Here is a 25,286-nt window from a genome sequence, read left to right as displayed (position 1 = left end):
CCAACTGTAACAGTAAGGAAACCCAGCATGACCACATTTGTTACACTTATGTAGCAATCACAGCAGAAATTGTAGGATATTTGCCCACATACTACATCCTAGAGTAGTGGGATTTTTACATTGTTTCCACCACTGTCAAAACACACCCAGTCATATGAAATGCTGTTCTTCTGACATCTACACAGTGGTACCTGCATGATCCTGAGATGAGTCCATAGCAAGCAGCTCCCTTTTTTTGGGCATCTTTTCTGTGGACAGGACAATCACAACTACAAAATTATTCTAGCATTAAGGTAAAGGTAGGAAAAGAGGGCAGAAAAGGAGAACCAACAGTGCCAGGGAAATAGAATTTGTTATTTTTTTGTTTTTGTTTTTATTTTATCTCTTAAAAGGATGGGCTGCAGCCACTGCCCCTAAAACTCTCCTGCCTCCCTCAGAAGCTGGCTCTGGAGGCCACCATCTTTGCTCAGGCAAGGAAGCTGCACTCAGCATACTTGCACTGCTGCAGCTGCCACTGCCGTCTCAGGATGAGCTCAGCTGATCTGGTCAGCAACTGGGCAGGCAGGAGCAAGTGAGGGAGTGGCTGGGTGGGTGGGCAGGAGCTCCAAGGGAGCAAAACAAAAGCAGAGCCAGTGGCCAGCACGCTCGCTCCCTCCCTTACTGGCTCACCAGACAACAGTGTAAAAAAAAGGAGAGGAAAAAACTGCAGCCGGCAGAGAGGTCTCACCCAGAGATGTCTGCCCCTCCACTCCCACCCAGAGACTCAGAGTGAGGCCCAGGGATTCTGGGCAAGGCCTGGAGGCCTGGCAACCCTGTCCACCACATTTTAGAATGTTTGTCTGTCTTCACCCTTCCATAATGTTACACAACGCACTTTAAAATACTGCAAAGTAGTGTATGATGCTTTGTTGTTGTTGTTGTCATTGTTTTGTTAATTGGCTCTAATCTCTCTCCCACCCACCTCCCTTTTTATTTTTTTGTCAGCCGTTTCCCTCCAAGCACATGGAACTCCTATGAGTAATGATGCAATGGTGACAAGGGGACTGGGGAGGCTGAGAATTCTTGTGAAAGAGAAGGAATCACCACTGCTTTTAAAGGGGGGTTTGGAGCTCGATCCACCCACACAGAAGCAATTGACTTTCCCCAAATGGCCTCGCCTTCTCACCTTTGTTTGTCAAGGTGAAAGGGAAATAACCTCTTATCTCCCTGCCTGTACTTTTCTGGGATTCCTAGCCTTGAGGGGTTTCTTGTAAAGGATCCAGAAAAAACAAAACAAAATTAGTGTTCTTGTACAAGTGACACCTTCTGTCTGAACCTGAGGAGGAGACAGAGGTAGTGATGATGAATTCCACAAGGCTCTGCTACAGATTTTTAATTGGATGAAGCTGCCCTCCTATTTTGTATTAATTTTTTTCATACTGAGCATTAAAAAGGAGCCATGCTTCTCCCTCACCCACCCACCTGCCTTGCAGTGGCTTTTCTTTCCTTCACAGGGTATTATCTCTAGGGAGAATGCTGGGATGTCATGGAGTAGCTTCTGGGCAAGCTCTTCTAGAATATTCTCCTGACCCTTATTCTTGGAGTTGTTGGGGTTTTTTTTTCTTTTGTTGTTCCCAATCAGAAAAAGAAACAACCCTGGTGTCTACATATGTTGAGAGATGAAAGGGTCACAGCCCGCATCTAATACTTTAATTATTGTTTCTACGATGTCACACTGACATAGAGTTTCCAGATGCCCCTGGTTTTATTTCAGAACATCACACTTCCATAGTACATAATGGGCATCTCTTATTTCGGACACCAGAGCTCTGAAATAACTGTTGTCGAGATTCTGATCCTCCTTTCTAATGTCAGATGAGATTATCTCTATTGGGTCTTTATAAATGATCTGTCACTTGCCATGGGTGCTTTGATTTGGTTCTGGGTGTCATTTGTCCCTTCTCCCCTTTATAGTTCTGGGTGTCATTTATCCCTTCTCCTCTTTCCCTGTCCCAGGCAATAATATCAAACAAACTGAGGTACATTTATATCCAAATCATATTTATTTCCCCCACCTCCCATTCAAGCACTGTGGGTCTGGAACCATGGTCCTTGGAAAGAGTGATTGTAAATATTAACCTGGCCTATTTGCAAACTGCTGCAAGCCGTTTTATGAGCAAGGCAAGGCTTAGGAAGTGGGGACACCTCGTGGAGAGCCATCTTGGATAGCCCCAGCAGCCATGCTGTTATGCCAGGGAAATCACAGAGCACTGCTCAATACTATGCTAGTTGTGTGCATTCATTTTCCCTTGCCTTAAAGGGCCAGGCAACTAGAGCAGGTGGTAGCAGCAGCAAAAGGAAGAAGGGGTGCCCTGCTGTATCCCCCTGCAAACCTTTGCACTTGCCAAATCACATTCCTACTTGCAGGAGCTCTGAAATGTCTTGCTACCCATGAGGACAGAGCATAGCTGGGTGGTAGAGCACCTGCCCTGCACACAGGAAGACCCAGGTTTAATTCCTGGCATCTCCAGTTTAAAACGGATCACGCAGGAGGTAACAGGAATGGTCTCTCTCTGCCCGCCGGAGAGCCACAGCTGTTCAGAATAAACAGTAGTAGGTGAGATGGACAAATAGTCTGAGCCAGTATAAGCAGGGGAGGCTAGTGGCTCTGATGTCAGTGGGACAGTGAATCCACTCCGGGGTTTCAGTCAGAACTCTAAAGGAGGCATCCAAAGTCCCTTGGATAGCTCCTTTAGAGTTCTGACTGAAACCCGGAGCAGATTCACCACCCACTGACATAGGAGCCACCAGCATCTGCTGGGTATAAGGCAGCATCCTAAGTTCCTAAGAGTAGCAAGATGCACTTCAACCTCTCCTCTGGCTGGAGAGAGACCCAAAGCGAGAAATCCTCTGGCTGGAGAGCCGCAGTGCAAGTGAGGGAATTAAAAACCTTTCTAAGATCAGAAGAAGGATGAGTTGTCAATATGCCCAGCCACAGCCTGCTCCACGTAGAGCAGCCTTCCCCAGCCTGGTGCCCTCCAGTTGTTTTGGACTACAACTCCCATCCGCACCAGGCAGCATGACCAATGGTCAGTGGTAATGGGAATTGTAGATCAAAGCAACTGGAGGGCATTAAGAGCACTAAGAAGCTAAGAAGAGCCATGCTGGATCAGACCAAGGGTCCATCTCGTCCAACATTCTTTTCACACTGCCTATGGGAAAGCTGCTGTAGAGCATATGCTGGAGTGCCGGGTTTTCTAGAGAAACCCGTCACACCAGCAAGCATCATTGACATTGTGCTAGAGGCCACTTATGCTAGCACAGTGTAATTTATGTAAGTGGTGGCATCACATTGGATACTTCCTTTGGTCAACAGAATAAAACTGATGGTGTTTATAGCTGAAGAAATCCTTGGCTTTTCCAGAATGTCACACTCATGCAAAGCGATTGTTCTGTTCTCCTTACTGAAACCTCTCCACCCCCACTCCATTTGAGTTTAGTGGGCTCTTTTGCTAGGAGCAAGCAGGGTTCAAATGCTTTTAAGCAGTTCTGATTCCATCCAGTCAAGAGCAATGGCATATGTGGAGATGTACAGTCTCAGTGCCTCTGAATCATTAAGGGTACAATCCTATGCATGTTTAGACAGAGAAAAGGCCTACAATTCCCAGCATGCCCCAGGCAGCCATACGTAGGATTGCACCCTAAGATGGTATTGTTGTCAGCTACCATCAGTCCCCCTGTCCCTTGATTCCATCCCTTCTGCAGTGACACCCAACTGCCTGCACAGCTGTTCTAATGCAACTGAAGCTGTAGCATCCATTGGAGAAGGGGAGATGCATGTTTCTTGTGGGCTTTCGTGGGCATTAATAGGTTCTTGGAGTGCTGGTGCAGCAATTTAAAAGTTTCAAACGCTTTCATCTTTCTTTGTCCTGTGGTCCTCGCTACTTTCTTTGGGACTCGGGTGAATATAAGGGAGAGTTAGACACTTAAAGTTGATGAATAACATTTCCTTCCTTTCCCTCCATTTCCTTCTTCCTCAAATCTAATTTGCACTTTCCTCCTCTCTTCTTTGCCTTCACTCCCTGTTCCCGTCTTCTCTCTCCCACATACTTCCTCTTTCTGTCTCTCTTCCAATATATGGGAAGCCTGACATCACTTTTCTATGGGGAGCAAAGCGAAAAGGAGAAATCCCCGTCGGAGACCAGCCCACTGGATGCTGATAACAAAGATGTGGTAAGTTTCAGTGGAGAAAACAGGAGGGAGCAGAATCCTAATTGGAGAGAGAAGCTTCTGGCAGTGTCAGTAACTTGGGTGAATCGGATATTAAGCTTGCAGGAAATGGTGGGGAGTAGAGTGGTGGGTGATGTTTTCTGAGCGAGTGCTGCCTTTATTGCCCACTTTGTTGCCCTAGCTTTGTAGCCAATATGATAAATCATATGAAATCATAGATAAGGCAAGTGTCAGGGTTGGATTGGAGCCCAGAGAGCCCCAAAGCAGTTCTGATTCTGAGGAAGAGATAGAGACCGTGGGAGAGGAACCCGCGCACTGTCCAGAGGTGCAGCCTGCAGGAGAGCCCCTCCCTGCTCACATTCCTGAGAGTGGCAGTGACCCTGGCAGGGAGAGGGAGGGACAATAGCAGTTTCTGGACGCTAGGCACCGGGACAAGCGGGAGATGGCGGGCGCTGAGAGGAGGTGCTCAGCCCGCTTGGCGTGACGGCAACAGCTGCACCCCAATGCGCCACGGGAAAGGGGTGGACTCCCTCCTCCTGGCCCATAAGTTCAGAGGTTTCTCACCTTTTCCCTCCAAATGGAGACCAACTGATTTCACTAAGGCTAGAACCCTCCTGGTAGGCAGCTCTCGTAAGTCTTCCCCTTAGGCTCAGGAAATCAGCATCTGTAAGCGTCATTAGATTGAATGGAAATAAAGCCTTGGAAAAGAGCCCTATTGTCTGCGTGTTGATTCTGGCTACTTGAGGATTTCAGAAGGCAGCAAGTGTGCTCCTGACAGCAAGAGGCAGACAAATAGGACGTGATGTTTGGCAATCCTAATGATCTTCATTGATTGCTGTCAGTTTCTAATCTGCACGCTGCCATTTTCTGAAAATGTGATCTTCGTTCTCTCCATTTGATTATCTTGTTATCTGGAACATGGCTATAAAAGAACTGCCAAGCTGGGTCAGGCAAATGGTCCATCTATTCAAGACTCCTGCATTTGATAATGACTCCTACTTTATCAGACATGGGGAATCTCTGGCCCGTGGGCCAGATATGGCCTGCAGGGAATTCCCCATCCAGCCTGCCAAGCTTCTGCCTCAGGCCACAGCCACTTTCCTCTGCTTAGCCCTGAGAAAGGGAGCCTCTTGTTGCGCTGGGCAGAGAAGATCCTGCTGCCCCAGTTGAGCTACATGTATTAGCTGAGGAGATGGGAATGGGAACTGTGTGTGTGTGTGTGAGAGTGTGAGAGAGACAGAGACAGAGAATCTGTGTGAATGAGGGGGTGCGGAAATGTGTGTGTGTGTGGAATGCCAACAGTAGCTCCATCCACATTGAGCCCCCACTGCTGCCATATGACCTCTGATGTTCTGGCCCAGGGCCAATTCACCCTCAGGCCAAAAATAGTTCCCCACCCCACCCTGTACTAGATATTTCAGTGGAAATGTCTGGAAAGGGCAAAGGGCAGTTGTGCTGTCTGTCTCCTAATGTTTTATTTCCACTGGTCAGAGAGTGAGAATCACTGCACCTTTTAGGGGTTCCTCCAAGACGTGGCTCATTACTTCAGAATTTCTGTCTATCATGGTCACCCCCTTCTGTGTCCTTGTTCTCTAGACAAGGGTTGAGGGAACCTTGTAGCCACTCAGGTATCATTGGACTCCAACCCCCATAATCTCTGACCATTGGCCATGCTGGCTGGGGCTGATGGGAGTTGGAGTCACAACAACTTTTGGAGGGCCACAGGTTCCCCACCCCTGTGCTAGGCAATGTTTTCTAGGATCATGCTCATTTACTCTGCACCATATCATTCCTGCACGGTTGCAGATGCAGACACAGCCTTGACATCTCTGAGGTGGGAGTGAACATCCTGAGGTAGGTGTTTCTTGTCTAACTGATCTCAGCCAGCTCATTTCATGTCTCCAACTTCCCTTCTAGGGCTTCTGCTCATGGCTTCTTTCGATCTACCAGATGAAGTGAGTACATGTCACTTTGGGGTAGTGACTATCCCCTTGTGCCTTTTTATGTAGCAAATTCATCTTCAGTGAAAATAATGATGATGGCATCTTCTGCCCTGTGAAACATTTGCACCATTATATATTCGCATTAAGCTGCAGTCCTACATGTGTTTATGTGGGGATGAGCCCCAGTGAACTCAATGAGGCTTGCTCCTGAACAGACATGCATAGGATTGCACTGCTTGTTGAGATGGGAGTGGGTGTGGAATGAGATATTTTATTATACTCATTTATGCTGTTCCCATCCTGCCCTCTAGTTCTGATGAGCCTCCCACTCAATGTTGCATCACGGTGATGTTTTCAGGAGTCCTGTGCAGGTTATAAAGTTTGTGGAGAATCCCACTTTTCGTCCCCGTGTATGTAGATTCCTCTGACCAAGGCACCAGTAGAAATACTAATTTCATGGACTGTCACTTCTCATGTTGTTTGAGGCTAAGATTAAACCACAACCCCCCTTATTTTGGCAACTGATTGGTTATTATGGTTACCATATTATGAATCCTGTGAAGTTATGGATCCAGCAAATAGCAGGTGATACAGGTAATGGTCTTTGCTGTTATCCCGTCATCATTGGGGAGTGGAAAAATTCTGCTTCATTTCTCCCCACCCCATCTTTCGATCAGAGGAGTAGCGGAGACAAGGCTCACAGGGATGCAGCCCGGCACTGTTTGATTAGCAGGGACGCTGACATCATCTTCCCCCCAACTCAGATTCCCTGTTCTCTCTGAGCTTAGCTGCAATCCTCACAGGAGCTGGGAGGAAAAAGAATTTTCCCAGCCGCAATATATTGTTGCCAGTTGTAATACAAAGTATTTTGTTGTCCCTTGGTCTTGAATGGGCAATTAAGAGCCATTAGCTTTCCAAGAGACCTGCTCCTGGTGGAGATGAAAACTGCCAGAACTGGTTTGTTGATACAGATCAGTACAGCTGCCTGTACTTTTGTCCTCTTCTTGGGGGTGTGGCTAAGGAGACTGTCATGACGAGCACCTGCACTTCAAAATTTACACCTCTGCTTCCCATAAATGCATGTACCTTTTGTGATGAAAACCTGATGCAGTACAATATCAGGCCTAGTTCTCCACTTTTGTGAGAAATCCAGCGTTGGGGGAAGGGAGTCTTTTGCCACCTGCATGTAGGCTAAAAGCCTTGATGCCTTTAAAAGCTAGGCTGGTTCTTAAAATAGGGGAGAGAATGGAAGGTTCCACAAGCAATGCATTGACCTCCTTCAGTTGAGATACATCGTAGTGAATTTGTGCACGCACAAGAGAAATCATTCCTTCCCACTCGTGTGGCCTTGGCTAGGACTTCAAGGCTTTGTTTTCAAAGAGTGAGGAAGTGCATGGCTGCTAGAGGAGGCGCTAGCAGAGACAGAAGGAAAACAAATAGCTTGAAGAAATGATTCAAATCACATTTCTAAGCAAACCGACCTGATCTGCTTCTTCCGAACCAATGTGCAGGTCAAAACTCAGTTATCCTTCAGATTTCACACTTCTCCAGATTTTGCGATGCAGCTCTCAGCTCAAACAATGCATAGGAAATGTGTACTTTAGGATAAAATACATTTAGAAATGTGTACGTTTGACAGAAAATATGTTTAGAAATGTGTATTTTGTGAAAAAATATGTTCAAAAATGTATATTTCAATAACCACAGATTAGTACAGAAACAGGATGGAATGGATTGGTGAATGAAGACATGCGAAACGGACACAAACTGGAAATAGACTGGTCCATCCATCCTTGGTCACAGTTGAAGAAGAGAGGGAGGGGACAGCAGGGGGAACTAGGAAGGCAGAATACATTATTTTTTAAGAAGCAAATGACTGCCATTTTCTTGTCGCTGTAGTGCAGCCTTCCCCATCCTGGCACCCCTGCAATGTGTTGTACTACAACTCCCATCACTCAGCCCATGCTAGCTGTGGGTGATGGGAGTTGTAATCAAACAGCTCATGAGGGCACCAGGTTGGGGAAGGCTGCTGTAACCTCTCGGTGTTGGAGGTTTCATGTATTGTTCCTTGGAAAAACAGGAGGTTTTATCTATTCTTCCTTGGAAACAATGTTATCAATGTTCCTTGGAAACAGTGTTATCAATGGAAAAAATGGGAGGTTTCATCTATTTTTACTTCATATAATGGGAGGTTTTCATCTATTGTTCCATGGAAAAATGGGAGGTTTCATCTATTTTTACTTGGTATAACAGGAGGTTTTCATCTATTGTTCCATGGAAAAATGGGAGGTTTCATCTATTTTTACTTGGTATAATGGGAGGTTTTCATCTATTGTTCCTTGGAACAATGGGAGGTTTCATCTATTTTTACTTGGTATAATGGGAGGTTTTCATCTGTTGTTCCTTGGAACAATGGGAGGTTTCATCTGTTTTTACTTGGTATAATGGGAGGTTTTCATCTATTGTTCCATGGAAAAATGGGAGGTTTCATCTATTTTTACTTGGTATAATGGGAGACTTTCATCTATTGTTCCATGGAAAAATGGGAGGTTTCATCTATTTTTACTTGGTATAATGGGAGGTTTTCATCTATTGTTCCTTGGAACAATGGGAGGATTCATATATTGTTTCCTCGAAAATGGGAGGGTTCATCTGTTGTTCCTTGGAAACAGTGTTATCACTATCCCTTGGAAACAATGTTATCAATCAGAAAAGTGAGAAGTTTTATCCATTGTTCCTTGGAAACATGTGGCACAGTGTTTGTGCCTCATGTTCACACGAGCATTCTATTTTAGATAAGGAGATCTTAAGCTCCCATGCCCACTTTGATATGCTGGAGTGGCCTACTTCCACGTCGGTATCTCATCCTCATGATTTAAGGAGGCTCATGATGGCAAGAGTTTTAATTCCAGTTTCAGAGGTCACACACATGACCAAATACCACTGCTGGTCTTCTTTCTTGGCTGCACACACCAAATCATACTCCACTGGAAGTGTGGATATAAATCCACATAATGCCCAGCAGCAAGGTCGCTCACTGCTGTTGGCAATCTTCTTCGTTTTGCACAGGCATGCAAGAGGATCTGAGTATGTGACCTGTCTTGTTTTTGATGCTGTTTTCTTTCTCTCAGTAAAAGAGAAGGCAAAGATGCGTGCACATTTGTGACTCTCGGTTGACATATCTTCATCCCCTTCTCAGGGATGAGGAAATTCAAAGCAAGTGCGGAATTGATGCCACCACCTACCTCTCCTTCCAGCGGCATGTACTGGTGCTGCTTATGATCATCTGTGTGCTCTCTGTCGCTGTCATCCTCCCTGTCAACTTCTCTGGCGACCTCCTGGGTAGGTAGCACCCTGAATCCACTGGGGAGCCCAACTGGTAGCTGAAGGGCAGTTTTGATGCTCTGGGAGTGAGGTAATGGTTGCAAGATTCCCAAGGCGTTCCAGGGAGATTGTTCTGCTAGGAGAAGCAATACTGAGAAAATAGAAGAAAACTGAGATGACCAAGAAGCAAGCAGAGAGAAGCCAGGAAAGCCCCCTCATATAAAGTAGAAAAGGGACAAGAGCTGGAAATTGGAGGGTCAAATTCAGTGCTGCCTCCAGGATTTTGAGGCCCTTGGGTAAAGGGCCCCCTCCCTCAGTGGGTCCACCTTCTCACTGCCATTGTCACTAGCTGCTATTGCTCCTTCTCCTCTTATCGTTGGTACCACAGAGCAAGTAGGTCGTGGCATCTGCCCCTCCTCCTTCTCACCACCACTGTTGTCTGGCCAAAGCAAGAGGCAGGTGAACAAACAGGTTGCAATGAGGAGGAGGAGGAGGAGGAGGGGTGCGGGCCCCTCGGCAGGAGCCCAACCATGCCTAACATGGACACCAGCCCTGGTCGAATCAAACAGGGAATTCATACAATCCAAATGATGGATTGTAGTTCTGTCTTATTGAACTTCAGTTAAAAATGAATAAAGAAAAATCCACGATGCCCTGATCTGGATTGGGACTAGCGGGGAGGGGGTTTACCCTCCCTGCCAAGTCACTATTTTCCTGACAAACCGCTCCACTCTAAAGCTGCTATATAGGTGCTCATATGTTTTTCATCCTGGTCAAAATAGCTTAAGGGAGGGCAGGTTTTGTTTGGTAAATGGCATGTGGAGAAATTGGTGCCCCCAGAGTTGGATTTTTTTTTTTTTTAAGTCAGAAATACAATCATGGGTTTTACCTGGTTGTCTAGTCTGACTCTGGGACAGAGCATTTCTGTCCTTGAATCATTCACAGCACTTCCGAAGATGATATGAAGAGTACTTTTTTGCCCCTATTTTGGATTTTCGGTTGTTTCTTTTTGCCGCTTCTGATAATAATTGAAACTGCGTGTACTGTAGTGCGAGTGACACGTAATGACTTGTATCCAGCTGCACCCGTCTGCCTGCTGAGTGGACGGCACTAACAGAATGGATTTCCCCCTCCCCTCCTGCAGCCCCAAGTGAGCCCCCCAGACATACTGTGGAGGGTTGCTGGACCCTCCAGAGCAGGGACAGATGTGGGAGGGGTGCAAGGGGAGGAGAGGAAGGGGAAGTCCCGCTGTGTGAGCAAAAGTTCACTTCTGTAGTGCTTGATGGAACCCAATGTGAGTAACAAACATCCTTAATTCAAGGTATAGTTCCTAGAAGTGTGACTGTTTAATTCGAACTGTCATGTGGACAAGACACAGTTTTCAGTTTTATCTGTTAACTGACTGACTTTTGCCACTGAAAAACACCGCGTCTAGCTGCTTCTACCAAGAAGTGTGCCACCATCCCCATACGGGACAGTGGACAGTGGTATGTCTTAGGACCACTGGCTTTAATTGAATTAATCAACCAAAATGTTGGTTGATTAATCAATGGGAGGCAAACTTTAATTGGAGAAGCTGTAGTTCAAAAGCCCACTTATATATTTTTGAGGAGATTGGTTATTTCTTTCACCATTACTTGTGTTTTACAGTAATAGAGAATGAAAGAGAAATTGCCAAAACTGGCTTTTCCTTCTAGCAAAGTGTGATAACTCAGTGGCTGCTAGGCATGTTGGCTATATCCTACAGTTGGCTATATCCTGCAGTTGGCTATATCCTACATGACATGTTGGCTATATCCTGCAATTGACTATATCCTATTCTTATATCCTAGCTCAGTGGCTACTAGTCATGTTGGCTATGTCCTACAGTTGGCTATATCCTATTCCTACAGTCCTCAATCTCATGTGGATGCTTATTTAGATATATGAACTACATATATTAACGGATATATTTGAAGTGGAAGTGTTAGATCCTTTTTCCTCTTTTTCTTGTTGTATTAAGGGTGATGATGTAAATGATTATTGTGCATGGATATGTGTTATATGTTCTTTTTCTTCTTCCCCACCCCCTCTCTTTTTGTGGCTTCCCCTTTTTGTTTGTTTGTTGTTTATTATTGTTGTATTTGCAAATCAATCAATCAAATGTCGGCTATATCCTACCTCCAGGCAGCATGGTTCTGAGTACCAGTTGCCGGGGAACAACAGTGGGAGAGACTGTTGCCCTCTTGTCCTGCTTGGGGGCTTTCCAGGGGCATCTAGGTTGCCACCATTGGAAACAGGATGCTGTGCTAGACAGGGCTTTGGTCTGATCCAACACAGCTCTCATTCAGTTCTCATTTATTAAATTGTATTTGCCCTTCCTTCAGTATCTCAAGACAACACCTATATTTGAGTTTTGAGTAATACACAATTTATTTAAATTTCATTGATGGATTGATTCAAGGATAGCCAACTTCTCCATTCTCAGGGGCTACTCTACTCTTCAGTCCCTATTTCAGGGGCAGAACAGTTCAGGGAGGCAGTGTAAGGCCCCTTCAAGAGGTAGACTGGCCGTGACCCCTTTGCCTTTCTCTAGAGTGCAAATGAGACAGCAGTACAACACAATTTATAGATTCAAGACAGACCAAACAAGTCCTTCACACAATGCAGAGTTAAACCACAGAATTTCCTGCCACAAAATGTAGTGATGGCTGCCAACTGGGATGGCTTTAAAAAGGGATTAGACAGATTCATGGAGGAGAAGGTTATTGATGGCCACTAGTCATGGTAGCTACAGATTACCTCCAGTATCAGAGGCAGTATCCCGATGTACACCACTTGCTGGGGAACATGGGTGGGAGGGTGCTGCTGTGCTCATGGGTTTCCCACAGGCACCTGGCTGGCCACTGTGGGAACAGAATATTAGACTAGATAGGCCTTTGGTCCTATCCAATGTGACTCTCCTTATGTTCTTACCAAGTAAATGAATGAAAGGAGATTCTATGCATGCCTAACATCTTAAGTTTACCTATGCAGGATTTTGTTCTCTGGTTAGCCTCCCAGAGGAGTGTCTGAATACTACTTGATCATAGAATCATAGAATGGTGGGGTTGGAAGGGGTCTACAAGGCCATCGAGTCCACCCCCCTGCTCAATGCAGGAATCCAAGTCAGAGCATCCCTGACAAGTGGCTGTCCAGTCTCGTCTTGAGTGCCTCCAGTGTGGGAGAGCCCACCACCTCCCTAGGTCATTGGTTCCATTGTTGTATTGCTCTAACAGTCAGGACATTTCTCCTGATGTTCAGCCAGAATCTGGCTTCCTGTAACTTGAGCCCATTATTCTGTGTCCTGCACTCTGGGATGATCAAGAAGAGATCCTGGCCTTCCTCTCTGTGACAACCTTTCAAGTACTTGAAGAACGCTATCATATCTCCCCTCAGTCTTCTCTTCTCAAGGCTAAACATTCCCAGTTCTTTCAGTCTCTCTTCATAGGGCTTTGTTTCCAGTCCCATGATCATCTTCGTTGCCCTCCTCTGAACCCTCTCCAGTTTGTCTGCATCCTTCTTAAAATGTGGTGCCCAGAACTGGGAACAGTACTGCAGATGAGGCCTACCCAGTGCTGAGTAGAGGAGAACTAGTACTTCCCGGGATTTGGAAGCTATACTTCTATTAATGCAGCCCAAAATAGCATTTGCCTTTTTTGCAGCCACATCACATTGTTGGCTCATATTCAGCTTGTGATCTGAGGGCGCATGTTTAGTTTCACAAAGAGGCATGTGCTGTCGTGTACTCTTCACAGCCCTGATCAGGCAGCCACCTGGTGCACATCACTGCCTCGTATAGATTGCAGACAAACCTAGATGGCTTTAAATTGGAATTAGACAAATTCATGGAGAATAAGGGCGCATCCTATGCATGTTTAGTCAGAGAAAAGGCCTATAGCTCCCAGCGTGTCCCAGCCAGCCATTTCTCTGTCTAAACATGCATAGGACTAAGGCTACCGATGGCTTCTAGTCATGATATGCTACCTCCAGGATTAGAGTAGGGGTGTACGAAATCCACTTACTGTTCCGGTCCGGGTTGTCCGCAGCGGGGGGCGATCCATCCCTCCCCCTGGAATCCTCCCCGGCCGGCTGTGCTCCGTGGTGAGTCCGCAGACCTGCCAGCTGGGCCCGTCCACAGTCGGACTTCCGTCCGCAGTTGGACTTCCGTCTGCTGCCGGGCTGTGGACGCAAATGGCGTCCGGCATAGTGGACGCCATTTGCATCCCTGCTCTTTGCCGTGATAGGCTACATAAATATTTACATAGCCTATCACGAAAAGAGTAGCGACGCAAATGGCGTCCGCTACACCATTTGCATCCTTGCTCTTTGCTGTGATAGGCTACGTAAATATTTACGTAGCCTATCACGAACAGAGCCATTTGCGTCCTCAGCCTGGCAGCGGCCGGCTGCGGACTAAAGACAACAGACCCGGTCGGCAACAGGTAGGGTCTGTCCCAACCAAAGTTCACGGGGTGGTGGAGGGGAGTAGGCTGTTCCGCCACAGACTCCGGGGGGGGCGAATTCTAAAGAATCCAGCCTCATTGGAGTCCATGGCGGATTTCTCCGCCATCCCTAGATTAGAGGCCTCTGAATATCAGTTATTCTTTACCGGTTACTGGGGAACATGAGCAGGAGGCTGCTGTTGCCCTCGTGTCCTGTTCGGGGGCTTCCTGGAAGCATCTGGTTGGCCACTTTGAGTTCAATTTAACATGGTAGCAGAAATCCACTAGCATGACAGAACTTTTTCCCTCTCTCCTTCCTCCCTGCAGCCCTCCGTGCTGCCCTGAAATCTGCTCCAGAGGGTTTCCGGTCCTCTGGAGTAGATTTTGAAGGCACGTGGGGGGCCGTGGGGTAGGTGGAAACGCCCCACTTCCTCTGACAGAACTGCTTCCTTCAGCAGCATGACAGCACTGGATCTAACCAGGGATGTACAGATTGTATGAAATCCATTCCGTCTGTGTTTCACAGATTGTCAGGCACCTTTCGTTCCATCCTCCGCTCATTGACAGAATCGGATTTTTTTTAGTTTCCGCATTTGTGCAAATTTGCACTTGTGATAATGCGCAAATCCCCCCCAAATGCACATTTTCATGTTTTAGCCTATGGGGGAAATGCCCATTTTCGGCCATTTAAAAAAAGTGCATATTTTTCTGTTACTAAATTTGCACAAATTTCTGGAAAGTTAAAAAAAAATGGTCCGCAAATCCACGGAATCCGCCCGACTGGGAAAAGTCAGTCTGCTGTGGAATCCACAGGTCAGATTCATAAAAATCCGAACTCATTTGATTCCATTATGGATTTCTCCAACATCCCTAGATGTAACCTTATGGGAGCAAAAAGCAGAATTAAATGGACCTTTAATCTGCTCCAGCATGTCTGCTTTTATGATCTTACAGCCTTAATTTTATGTGATAAATGGACAGTTAGTTTCTTTTCCTTAAAGGTGAGCCGAAATTTTAACCACAGCTTGACTGAAAGTTGGTAAGGCCACTGTGGGACAGATAAAATTGCTTTAGAAGCTAGATCTAATCTGCAGACCACCACAGATCGATCAGTTGATAAAACAACTAAAATTCTTTTAATCAGTTGAGATCGCCAACGTTCTGAAAGCAACCAAGATGTTAACAGTTTGACTGTGCATAATGTTGGAGGCAAAATAGGTGTGATGCCACTGGAATTATTTTTAAGCTATGTTTTTGTGACAGTGTCTATTATCTGCTCATCTCTCTTTCTCTCTCTCTCCCTCTCACTTTTAGGAAAGAGTCCATCTAATTTTGGCCGAACCACAGTTGCAAACGTCCCCAGAGAGTATGTGATTTCACATCCTAGAGCTGTGTTGCTTGCTGCTTGTTGGGATGGCTGTTGGGGGAAAATGAGGCACAGATAGTCCTTCATCAGCGCGTCCTGGATCAGTAATATGGATGCCCTTTTGCTTGACACTATAATCCCTACGTGTGCGTGCGTGCTCATGTGTGCACGCTCACATCTGGGCATGCACGTGTGCTGCCTAAATGGGATGAGCAATGTTCAGATGGCACCTGTGAACTGTAAATGTGTTTTCTCCTTCCCCGACAAACAAACAAAAAGAAGTGGGGGGGGAACATCAAGCCAACCAGCTTTGCTCACTGACTGCAGGAATTCTTTTGAGAATTGCTATAACCTGGTGCTAACTAATTCAAGGCCACAGTGTACTGCGCTGCACTATTTTCTCTCTTTTGTTGACTGCCGGTCTTTGTGTGACCCTTCCACGCACACAGCCCAAATCTACCCCCTGCGTGCATATTAGTCATTGTGTGTTGATCTTCACTGTGTAGAGCAGGGACATTGAACCTCTGGCCTGGGTTCCCAATCCAGCCTTCCAGGGTGGCCCAGATGGCGATGCCGCCTTACTCCCAACTACCAATCATGTGATGGTTTCCCGGCTTTTGCATGTCTTTAACCCCATCCTAAATGGTTGAAATGCCTCTCCTAAGGCAGTAAGAGCTTTAAGCTAAAATGTGCTGGTGTTTTTAGCCCAGCTGCCTTTTGCCTTTGCCCTGCCCAGCAGCAGAATGCGGCCCCCAAGAGCTTCTCCAAAATTAAATTTAGCCCTGGGGCGGAGAGAGGTTTGACATCCCTGATGTAGGGTAAGAAAGGTTCTACTTAAGCGCCCCCCTTGCAAGCATTGTGAGGCTCATTTTGATAACAATGCAGGGTCATGTTACCCTGGGTTAATATAGGGTCCTTCCCAGCTAGCCCATCATCCATGACACTGTGGCATCATGATGTGGAGCTTGTTACAAAGATGGTTGGTAGGCATGTCTTCCAGTGAGTCCACAGGCCCAAATGAGGGACAGCTAGCCTGCCTCTGGAAGCAGCTGCTGTTTCCTTCCCTTCTAGCCAAGATCCCTGCTTTTTCCAGTTTAGAAAATATCTTTCCCTTTTGTCACTTGCAGTGATCGTCTCTTGTGGCTGCACAGTATCTTTGCCCTCCTCTACTTCATAATCACTGTCCTCTGCATGGCTCATCACTCCATCCAACTTGAATACAAGGAGAATGAGAAGGTAAGAAATGTGGCAACCCCTTCCATATTTTCCTCTTCTGCCCTTTCCAAGAAAGTCTGGACAATGAGAAGTTTTCATGGTCATTTACTGTCTTGGCCCGGAAGGTGATGCTTGGACCCAAAGCTGGTGGCAAAATATTTGAGCTGCTCTGATCCAGTGGTTGGAATGTCCAGTTTTCCTCTGGGAGATGTTGACTGAAATTCCAACCCCACCATAAACACACTTGCTAGGTGGCCTTGGGCAGGTTACAGTCATAGTGTTGGAGGGGCCTTGTGGGACACCATGTCCTACCGTCTACTCAATGCAGAAGTACTTTGTCACACAGCACATAGGCGAACTATGGAATTCGCTCCCATGAGATGTAGTGATGGCCACCAATTTGGATGGCTTTAAAGGGGGGTTAGCCAAATTCATGGAGGATAAGGCTATCAATTGCTGCTAGCTGTGATGGTTATATGTCACCCCCAGTATCAGAGACAGTATACCAGTTGCTGGGGAGCATGGGTGGGAGGGTGCTGTTGCACTCATGCCCTGCTTGTGGGTGGGTTTTCCACATGCAGCTGGTTGGCCGCTGTGTGAACAGAATAATGGATTAGGTGGACCTTGGTCTGATCCAGTTTGGCTCTTCATATGTTCTAATGCAGGAAATCCAGAGCTAGAGCATTTCCAACACATGGTTTGAAGAGCTCCAGCAGGGGAGAACCCAGCCATCCCTTAGGTCAGGGGTGGGCAACATGCAGGCCAGGCCACATGCACCCCCGCAAGAAGATTTTGTGATCCCCATTGCCCCCAAATTTGCAGCCAAACTTTGGCAGTGTGCTGGGGAAAAATGCTGATTTTCTAAAGAATAATCTGATTTTTTCTCACTACTGCTATACCACCAAATTTTGGAGCAATTCTGGGGCAGATGCGGCCCATGCTAGGTTCCAGTGCGGGGGATTGGCCCCCAGACCAGTGGAAGTTGCCCACCCCTAGCCTAGGTAATTGATTCCACTGTCATGCTGCTGTTACTGTTTCTCCCAGTGTTAAGCCGAAATCTTCCCTTCTGTAACTTCAGTCCATTCGACATATCCTTGCCATCTGGGGCCGCAGAGAACAAGTCTTTGCCTTCTTTTGTGTTCTTGGCTGTCCATACGGCAGGGATGGGGAACGTGTAACTCTGCAGATGTTGGACTGCAGACCCCATCATCCTTCACTGTTGGCTATGCTGTCTAGGACTCATGGGAGTTGCAGTCCAACAACATCAGTAGGGTCATGTGTTCCCCATCCCTGCCAAGATATTTAATAGAATTATAGTAGGGTTGGTAGGGGCCTATAAGACCAAACCCCTGCTCAATGCAGGAATCAAGTCAAAGCATCCCTGACAAGTGGCTGTCCAGCTTCATCTTGAATGCCTCCAGTGTGGGAGAGCCCACCACCTCCCTAGGTAATTGATTCCATTGTATTGCTCTTACAGTCAGGAAGTTTTTCCGGATGTTCAGCCGGAATCTGGCTTCCTGTAACTTGAGCCCATTATTTTGTGTCCTGCACTCTGGGATGATCGAGAAGAGATTTGAAGAGTCCTCCCCAGTCTTCTCTTCTCCAGGCTAAACACACCCAGTTTCTTCCATGTTTCCTCATAGGACGACTTTTCCATCCCCTTAACCATCTTCATTGCCGTCCTCTGACCCTGTTCCAATTTGTCTCCATGCTTTGTAAAGTGTGGCGCTGAGAAGTGAGAGCAGCTCCGCATCTTGAACATTCTCCAGCTGATGTCCTCTCTTCATGATTCCTGTCTAATGCCCAAATGGGCAACTTGCACATCTCCACGCACAAAGAGATTAACCAGATGCACATCTCACCAGGGTGGAGATGCATGAGCTCCTGACCCTTCAGGCCTTATGCAGGAAGCATGAGCAGATTGAGTCAAAAAGCCATCCCAAGCTTCAGTTCCCCTTCTGTACAGTGGAAAGAATTCTGACTCGTAGGGCTGCTCTGAGAATCAATAAAGTAAGCACTTCGCACAATATAGCAATCCATACATGAACAACTGTTGTAGTAAATCGTATTTAATACCCTGAAATAGCTGAAACTGGGAGAGTGGATTTCTGCTAAATGCTTTTTAAAGAAAAAGTGAGTCCTGATCTGTCCTCCCACCCAGCTAACCATCCACTGTTGGGGAATTTTGGAGTCAGATGCCTCCTACACTATAGTGTGTCCTTAATAAGAGCCATGTACCAACAATGAGAACTCGTCTTTGGTTCCTTGCTACCTGTTCACTTGCACTGTCCCCTTTGCATAATGTAAGTCTTACCTATCTGCCAAATTTCAGAACTGACACTTGTTAGTGCAGACTTCTAGACATCCTGCTTATGTGAAAAAGTTTCTAGTCCTGTTGCTGTTAGGTGCCTCTGTTTCAGGGACTCTCCCCTTATTCTGCCTCAGGTGGCCCGGACGCTGATGGTTACCAGGATTCCCAAAGAGATCACAGATCCCTCCCTTGTCATCAAACACTTTCAGTAAGTACAACTGTATAGGCAGCATCTTTGCAGTGGAGGCTGGTGGCTCCTATGTCAGTGAAGCAATGACTCTGCTCTGGGTTTCAGTCAGAACCAGTCAGAACTCTAAAGGAGCTATCCAGCATGCTGAACCCTGTCCCCAAAATGGGTTCAGCGCCTTGGATAGCTCCTTTAGAGTTCTGACTGGTTCAGATTGAAACCCAGAGCAGATTCACTGCCCCACTGACATAGGAGCCAGCAACCTCCATGGCTTCTTTGTCTCTAAACGCATCCCTCCCTCTTGTCTGCCCTTTTCTAGTCCAGTTAATTCTAATCACTGATGGGTGGCAGATGTGTGCCTTTAAAAAATAATGGATACAAAAAGTACTAGAGCTTCCGTGGTAGTCTACACACGTGGCTCTGTCTGTTGCAAATGCTGCATGTTTGCGGCTGGGTGTCCTTGCAACAAACATAGAAATGGGCCTGATCTTTTTACACCAACCACGACTGTGAACCAGCTCTGATTTGGAACAGGCTAAATAAGAAGGACTCAGTGGCAAGTTCTACCAGGGGAGCCGGTCTCTTCTGCAATAGCAGCAGAAATAGAAAGTATGAATTCCCCCTTTTCATCAAGTGGTTCTTCTAAGGCAGGGGCAGGGAACTTGGTGCCCTCCAGATGATGTTCAACTTCAACTCCTATCAACCCTGGCCAATCATTAGGGTTAATGGGAGTTGTAGTCCAACAACATCTGGAGGCCACAGTTTCCCCACCTCTGTTATAAGGAGAGCAGACTTCTGAAATTTGGACTGGTCATCGGATAGGCATCTGATCCTTCCTTCTAAAATGCGTGGTTTGGGGGGGGTGGCAGGGAGGATGCTTTAAAAGAAGTGAAGGAATTGCTGGCAAAGGGTGCTTATGTGCGATACATTCCTAAAGGAATGCCCCATTTTTAATTGGCCACTGTTGCTACAGCTTTTTAAAAAAGGATTCTATCTTCCATCACACCATCCGAACCTCTGGTTCTTTTGTGACACCAGGAAGGGCATCCCTTCCTTCCCCCAGATGCAGCCTGTTCTTTATGGATCTTGATCATCTCTCCTCACAGTGAGGCTTACCCAAGCTGCACGGTGACTGGTATCCAGTTCTGCTCTGATGTTCGCAAACTGATGAAGCTGGATTCAGAGAGGTGGGTCCTTTTGCTTTTCTTTTTGCTGGGATCTGACTTGTTCTGTGTTTCTTGGGATATTTTGTGCAGATATCTTGAGATTCCTATACACGGGGACAGTGCTAGAGCTTCTATACAGAATGTCAACTCCAGGCAACAACAAGCACGGGGTTGACAAGGATATCATCACCAAGCGAAGAGAATTACTTCAGGCACCTTGTGAGATACAAGCGAGAAGCTTGTGTCTGACCTTTTCTACATACCAAAGACTGCATCTTAGCCATTTTTTGCCTGATTCTGTACTCTCCCCTTAAAATGCAAATACTATAACTGTGACAATGGAACTAGGGAGAGACAGATCTGTCTATTTTTGGTTCCATGTCACATTCACATGTTTTTACCCATAATTTCATTCCATTTCCGCATTAATACATGATTTAAAAAATAATCTCAGAATAGCTTGGATGCTAACTTTTTGTTCCATGAACAGAAGGAGCTTTCATTTACAGATGGAGAATTGTACCCATTGGAAGGACCCCTTCTCCCGAAAGAGCAGAAAGTTAGGATCCAAGCCATATTTTAATTAATGATAATGGTGATGATCATGATGATGATTTCAACAAACTTCAATAACAGAAAAATCAGATGCGTCCGAATCAGGAACATGAACTTGCACAGAAAAAAGAGAAACATATATCCTTTCTTTCTTACTGTGTGTGTATATATGTGTGTGTGTTTAGAAGGAGGAAAGGAAAGAAATACAAACAAAAACAATAACAATTTAAATAATACATTATTTCGAAATATGTATTTAAATACGTATTTTGATGCTCTGTCACAACATTAGGAGAAATGCAATTCCAGTAGATAGCTAAGATAATTGCACCTTCTGATCCATTATGAGAGACGTGATCCTCAAAACTATACATGAAAAGACTCTTCTGAGTGTAATCAGGGAAGTCTAATCAGAGGGGAGAGACAAGGAGATCCAGCCCATGAATAATTATAGTCTCACTCACCCTGAGATTTCATGGCACTGCTCACAGATAACATGCTAGCTGTTTTCTTCATAGTCATAGGTGCTCGATACTTGCTTTTTTAAGAACGTGAAATAGGAGCTTCTGAGGATGCTGCATTCTGTATGAAATCCAAAAGTCTCACATTTAAGTGGCCCAACTGCAGTTCCACATGAATAGGATACACTTAACTCTGAAAGTAACGAAGAAATGGGTGGCCTCGTTAACTTTCCTCTCTGATTCTGTTCTTGGCAGGCGCAAGGCAATGAAGGGGAGGCTTTATTTCACCACGAAGGCTCAAAAGGAGGGGAAAATCATGATCAAGATCCACCCCTGCTCCCGCATCTTCTGTTGCCGTGTTTGTGGCTTCGAAGAGGTACAAATTGAAAATCAAGACTCATACTGAATACCTTTGGTTGCCCTTTACTCCATTGCTTTGCTCATCTGCCAGGTACCAAGGTGTGCCTAGAGACAACTTCCTGCAACCACAGGAAATGTGACCCAGTCACAAGAAAGGGAAAAAGAGCCCAGTGATGAGAGAGAGTGACTTTCCTGATTCTGCCCCTCTCCCCAACTGAGTTCATGGCAGAGCTGAAATGTCAACTGTGGACTTCCAGCTTTTGCTTTTAACCTCTATCCGACCGGCCTTCACCTGGAGGGCTGGGATCCACAACTCGGTTAAGCCCTGGTCTACAATGGGTTACATAAAAATACAGAACTTCAGGGCCTTCCTACAATAATCAACACTACCATTACAAAGACCCAACAATATATAAATAGCACCTGTGTTTACTAAAATATACAAGCACAAACATGTAAATGTTTAGACACATACAATTCTTAAATTACAGTACATCCAATGGATGCTGTCAACCACATATAAAAGATGCTATCAACAATGGAACAGTAAAATTCTGTTTCAACATAAGGTCTTTTTCAAATTGATGTAAAAATAGTTTCTAATTCCTTGGTGGGTGGCGAGGCGGGGGGAATATTTTAATCACATTCTGGCTCGAATGGTTAATAAACACAAATCCTCCCATAATAGCTTTGTGATCATTTGGGTGGTTTAGTTCCTCCAACTTGCAGGCTCAGCCTTTCTGGAAAATTCTTCTTACAAAACACATGTATTCCACCACTTGATATTAGGAACATAGGAAGCTGCTTTATACCGAGTCACCTTGGGTTCGACTCACTCCAGTGGCAACTCCTGGGTTAGAATTTGGCAGCTGACGAATATTGATTTGATACCAATATTGTTGTAGAGACTGGCTGACTTTTACTTAATCTCATTCAAAGGAGCGTAATCTATTTATTCTCCATGATGAAAATGCCTGGATTAAACCAGCATCTATCATGCCGAGCAGTCTCCCAAAGAACTGTTTGGTGTTTGAAGTTTAAAGAAATGGCTGATGAAAGCAGTCTTTGGGTGTAAGCATGAAGACAGAAGGTGCTAAATTCATTCAATGTTTCTCGCTGGCATTTCAAAGAAAAGGAAGACATATGCATCCTTCTTCTTCTTCTTGCCTGCTAGGTAGATGCCGAACAATATTATGGGGAGCTGGAGGAGAAACTGACAGATGAGTTTAATGCCGAACGTAGCCGGATTGCGCTCAAGCGCCTTGACATGGCTTTTGTCACCTTCCAGGATGAACGGATGACAGCCACGTGAGTGTCCCCTGCTACTAATCTTTTCTCTTCAGACAGGGATGGAGAACCTATTTTTTTTTCTGTTGAGGGTCACGTTCCCTTGGTAATAACATGTCCAGGGGGTTGGGGTGGGGTGCTGAAGTCAGCAGCAGGTGAGGATGCCCTTTTTTCCCTCTTTCTGCCATCTGTTTTTGCTCTCCATCCCTTCAGTGCCTGGTTTTTGAGGGCCCTTGGGCAAGACACCCTCAATGGGCCCCCTCCCTCAATGAGTCTACAATCTCCCTGCCATTGTCACCAGTTGCTATTTCTCCTCATTCTCTTTCTCGTCATTGCTACCACTTGCTTCCTTGACAGGCAGAGAGCCAGTGAGCAAGTAGGAAGTAGCATCTTCTGCTCCTCCGTCTCACCACCACTGTTGTCTGGGCCAGAGTGAGAGACAGGTGAACAAGCAGGTTGTAATGGTGAAGAGGAGCAGCAACTCCAGGGGGGCTCTTGCCAGTGGGCCCCTGCTGGGGTGTGGGCCTTCTGCAGGTGCCTGACCACGCCCATCCTTGACGACAGCCCTGCCTCTGTCTTTCTGTCACCCCCTTCTCTCTCTCTCTCTCTCCCACCTCTCTCCCACACACACACTCCCTCCCCGCTGAGCAGGCTATCAGGAGAGGTACAGATTGCTCTCACTAGAGGTCTGAACTGACTGCTTCCAGAGGGCTTTTAATTAAACCAAGGGCCACATGAAATCAGCCCAGCAGGTCGCCCACCTCTTGCTGTGACTTCTTGATGCTGGGGTGCTTCACCATTTTATCTTACTTCCCATCATTGAATTAGGTCACTATTATAAGGCTGTCCACTCAGCTCATAATAGAGGGAGGGCTTGAACCCTCTCTCTAGCCAGTGACTCACTGTCTGCCTTGGCAGATCTCTTTCAACAGCCTGAAAACCTTAGTTCTTTCCTTTGCAGTCTCTATCTTCATTGGTTTCCCAGGGCAGGAACACCAAACCTGAACATGGCGAAGTTCATGTCAGAATAAATCTACTTTAAGCTGTGTCCGTAGTGCATCTATTGAGAATAAGTTATTGCCCTGCTTTTTTAGAACAGAGACTTTGGAAAAATGTCTTCTAAGCAGCCCGCAAAGAGAACCTAGCCCAATCCTGCTAACGTTGCTTGGCAGTGCTCCTGCAATTCATGGGCATGGGGGCCATGGAGTAGGGCCATAGGTTCGATCCCTGGCATCTCCAGGTAGGGCCAGGAAAGAATCCTGCCTGAAACCCTGGAGAGCCGCTGCCGGTCAGTGTCGACAGTGCTGGGGTCGAGGGCCCAGTGGCCTGACTCAGTGGCCTGATCCGCACAACGCGAGTGCGTGCTAGTTATGTGCATGCTGCTCATTTCCCTAATTGCCCTTGGCAGGTGCAGCTTCTCACGACATCCAAACCCAGTGAGGGTGGCTTGTTGAGGTGGTTAACAAACCACCCAGAAACCATGCCCTGTTTTAGGATTGTGGTTTTAGGATTGTGATTTGTCAACCACCCCAACAAGCCACCCTTGCTGGATTTGGACAACACAAGAAGCCGCAGGAGGCATAAATGTGTAACCTGGGCCCACGGGCACCACAACCCACCATGTTTGTTTATCGTAAGACACCCCCCTTACCTTATGATATTCACCAAGGTCCCTGCCTCCGCCCCTGCTGCTTGTAGAAGTCAAATTCTGTGCACTTATGCTGGGCCCAGGCCAAATAGTCTGTGGCTGAGGAGAAAGATGACTTTGCCACAGACTGTGGACCACAGGGAGGTACTTCCACAGCACCTGTGCTCTGCAGAGTACTATCTCTCTCCCAGCTCTGCTGTCTTTACTACTGCACAGAGTTGGAAATACTTTACAGCACCCTTTCCCGACCTAGTGTCCTCCAGGCTATCAATGGCTACTAGTCTTGATGGCCATGTGCTACCTCCAGTACCAGAGGCAGTGAGCCTATGTACACTAGTTGCTGGGGAACATGGGTGGGTGGGTGCTGTTGCGCTCATGCCCTGCTTGTGGGTCCCTGGTTGACAGCTGGTTGGCCACTTGTGAACAGAATGCTGGACTAGATGGATCCTTGGTCAGATCCAGCATGGCTGTTCTTATGTTATTATGTAGGGGTGTTGGACTACAACTCCTATCATCCCCAGCCATGCTGGTTCTGGATTATGGGTGTTGTAGACCAACACATCTGCAGGGAACAGTCACCAAGTTGGGGAAGGCTGCTTTCAGGTTCATTTTTAATCTGTTGCCTTGGTTGAGTAGTCTTATTAGGGCTGATAAGATTTCTCTCACAATCATGGGCAGCAGGGTGGGAGATAATCCCTTTCCTTTGAGAAATCAAACATCATCATAACTTGAAAGTCAAGAAGGTTTTCTCCTGGAAAGGTTTGCTGGGTGTGTTTGGTTCCCACTCCGGG

General features: G+C 46.3%; 1 protein-coding gene across 1 annotated transcript in view; it reads left to right on the top strand.

Moving 5' to 3' along the window:
- TMEM63C (transmembrane protein 63C) overlaps positions 1-25,286 on the top strand; it is a 53,907-nt gene that overhangs the window by 6,163 nt on the left and 22,458 nt on the right. Inside the window, exons 4-12 of the mRNA XM_084841763.1 lie at positions 4,125-4,212; positions 6,127-6,164; positions 9,352-9,494; positions 15,254-15,305; positions 16,433-16,541; positions 18,966-19,039; positions 20,125-20,205; positions 21,456-21,576; positions 22,735-22,868. Coding sequence (XP_084697889.1) covers positions 4,125-4,212; positions 6,127-6,164; positions 9,352-9,494; positions 15,254-15,305; positions 16,433-16,541; positions 18,966-19,039; positions 20,125-20,205; positions 21,456-21,576; positions 22,735-22,868 — 840 coding nt within the window. The remainder of the gene's footprint in view (positions 1-4,124; positions 4,213-6,126; positions 6,165-9,351; positions 9,495-15,253; positions 15,306-16,432; positions 16,542-18,965; positions 19,040-20,124; positions 20,206-21,455; positions 21,577-22,734; positions 22,869-25,286) is intronic.

This window comes from Heloderma suspectum, chromosome 1, assembly GCF_057233095.1.
Source record: "Heloderma suspectum isolate Gila_16-S chromosome 1, 16-S_ref, whole genome shotgun sequence".
Lineage (NCBI taxonomy): Eukaryota > Metazoa > Chordata > Lepidosauria > Squamata > Helodermatidae > Heloderma > Heloderma suspectum.
This window is presented reverse-complemented; position numbering and strand designations above follow the sequence as displayed.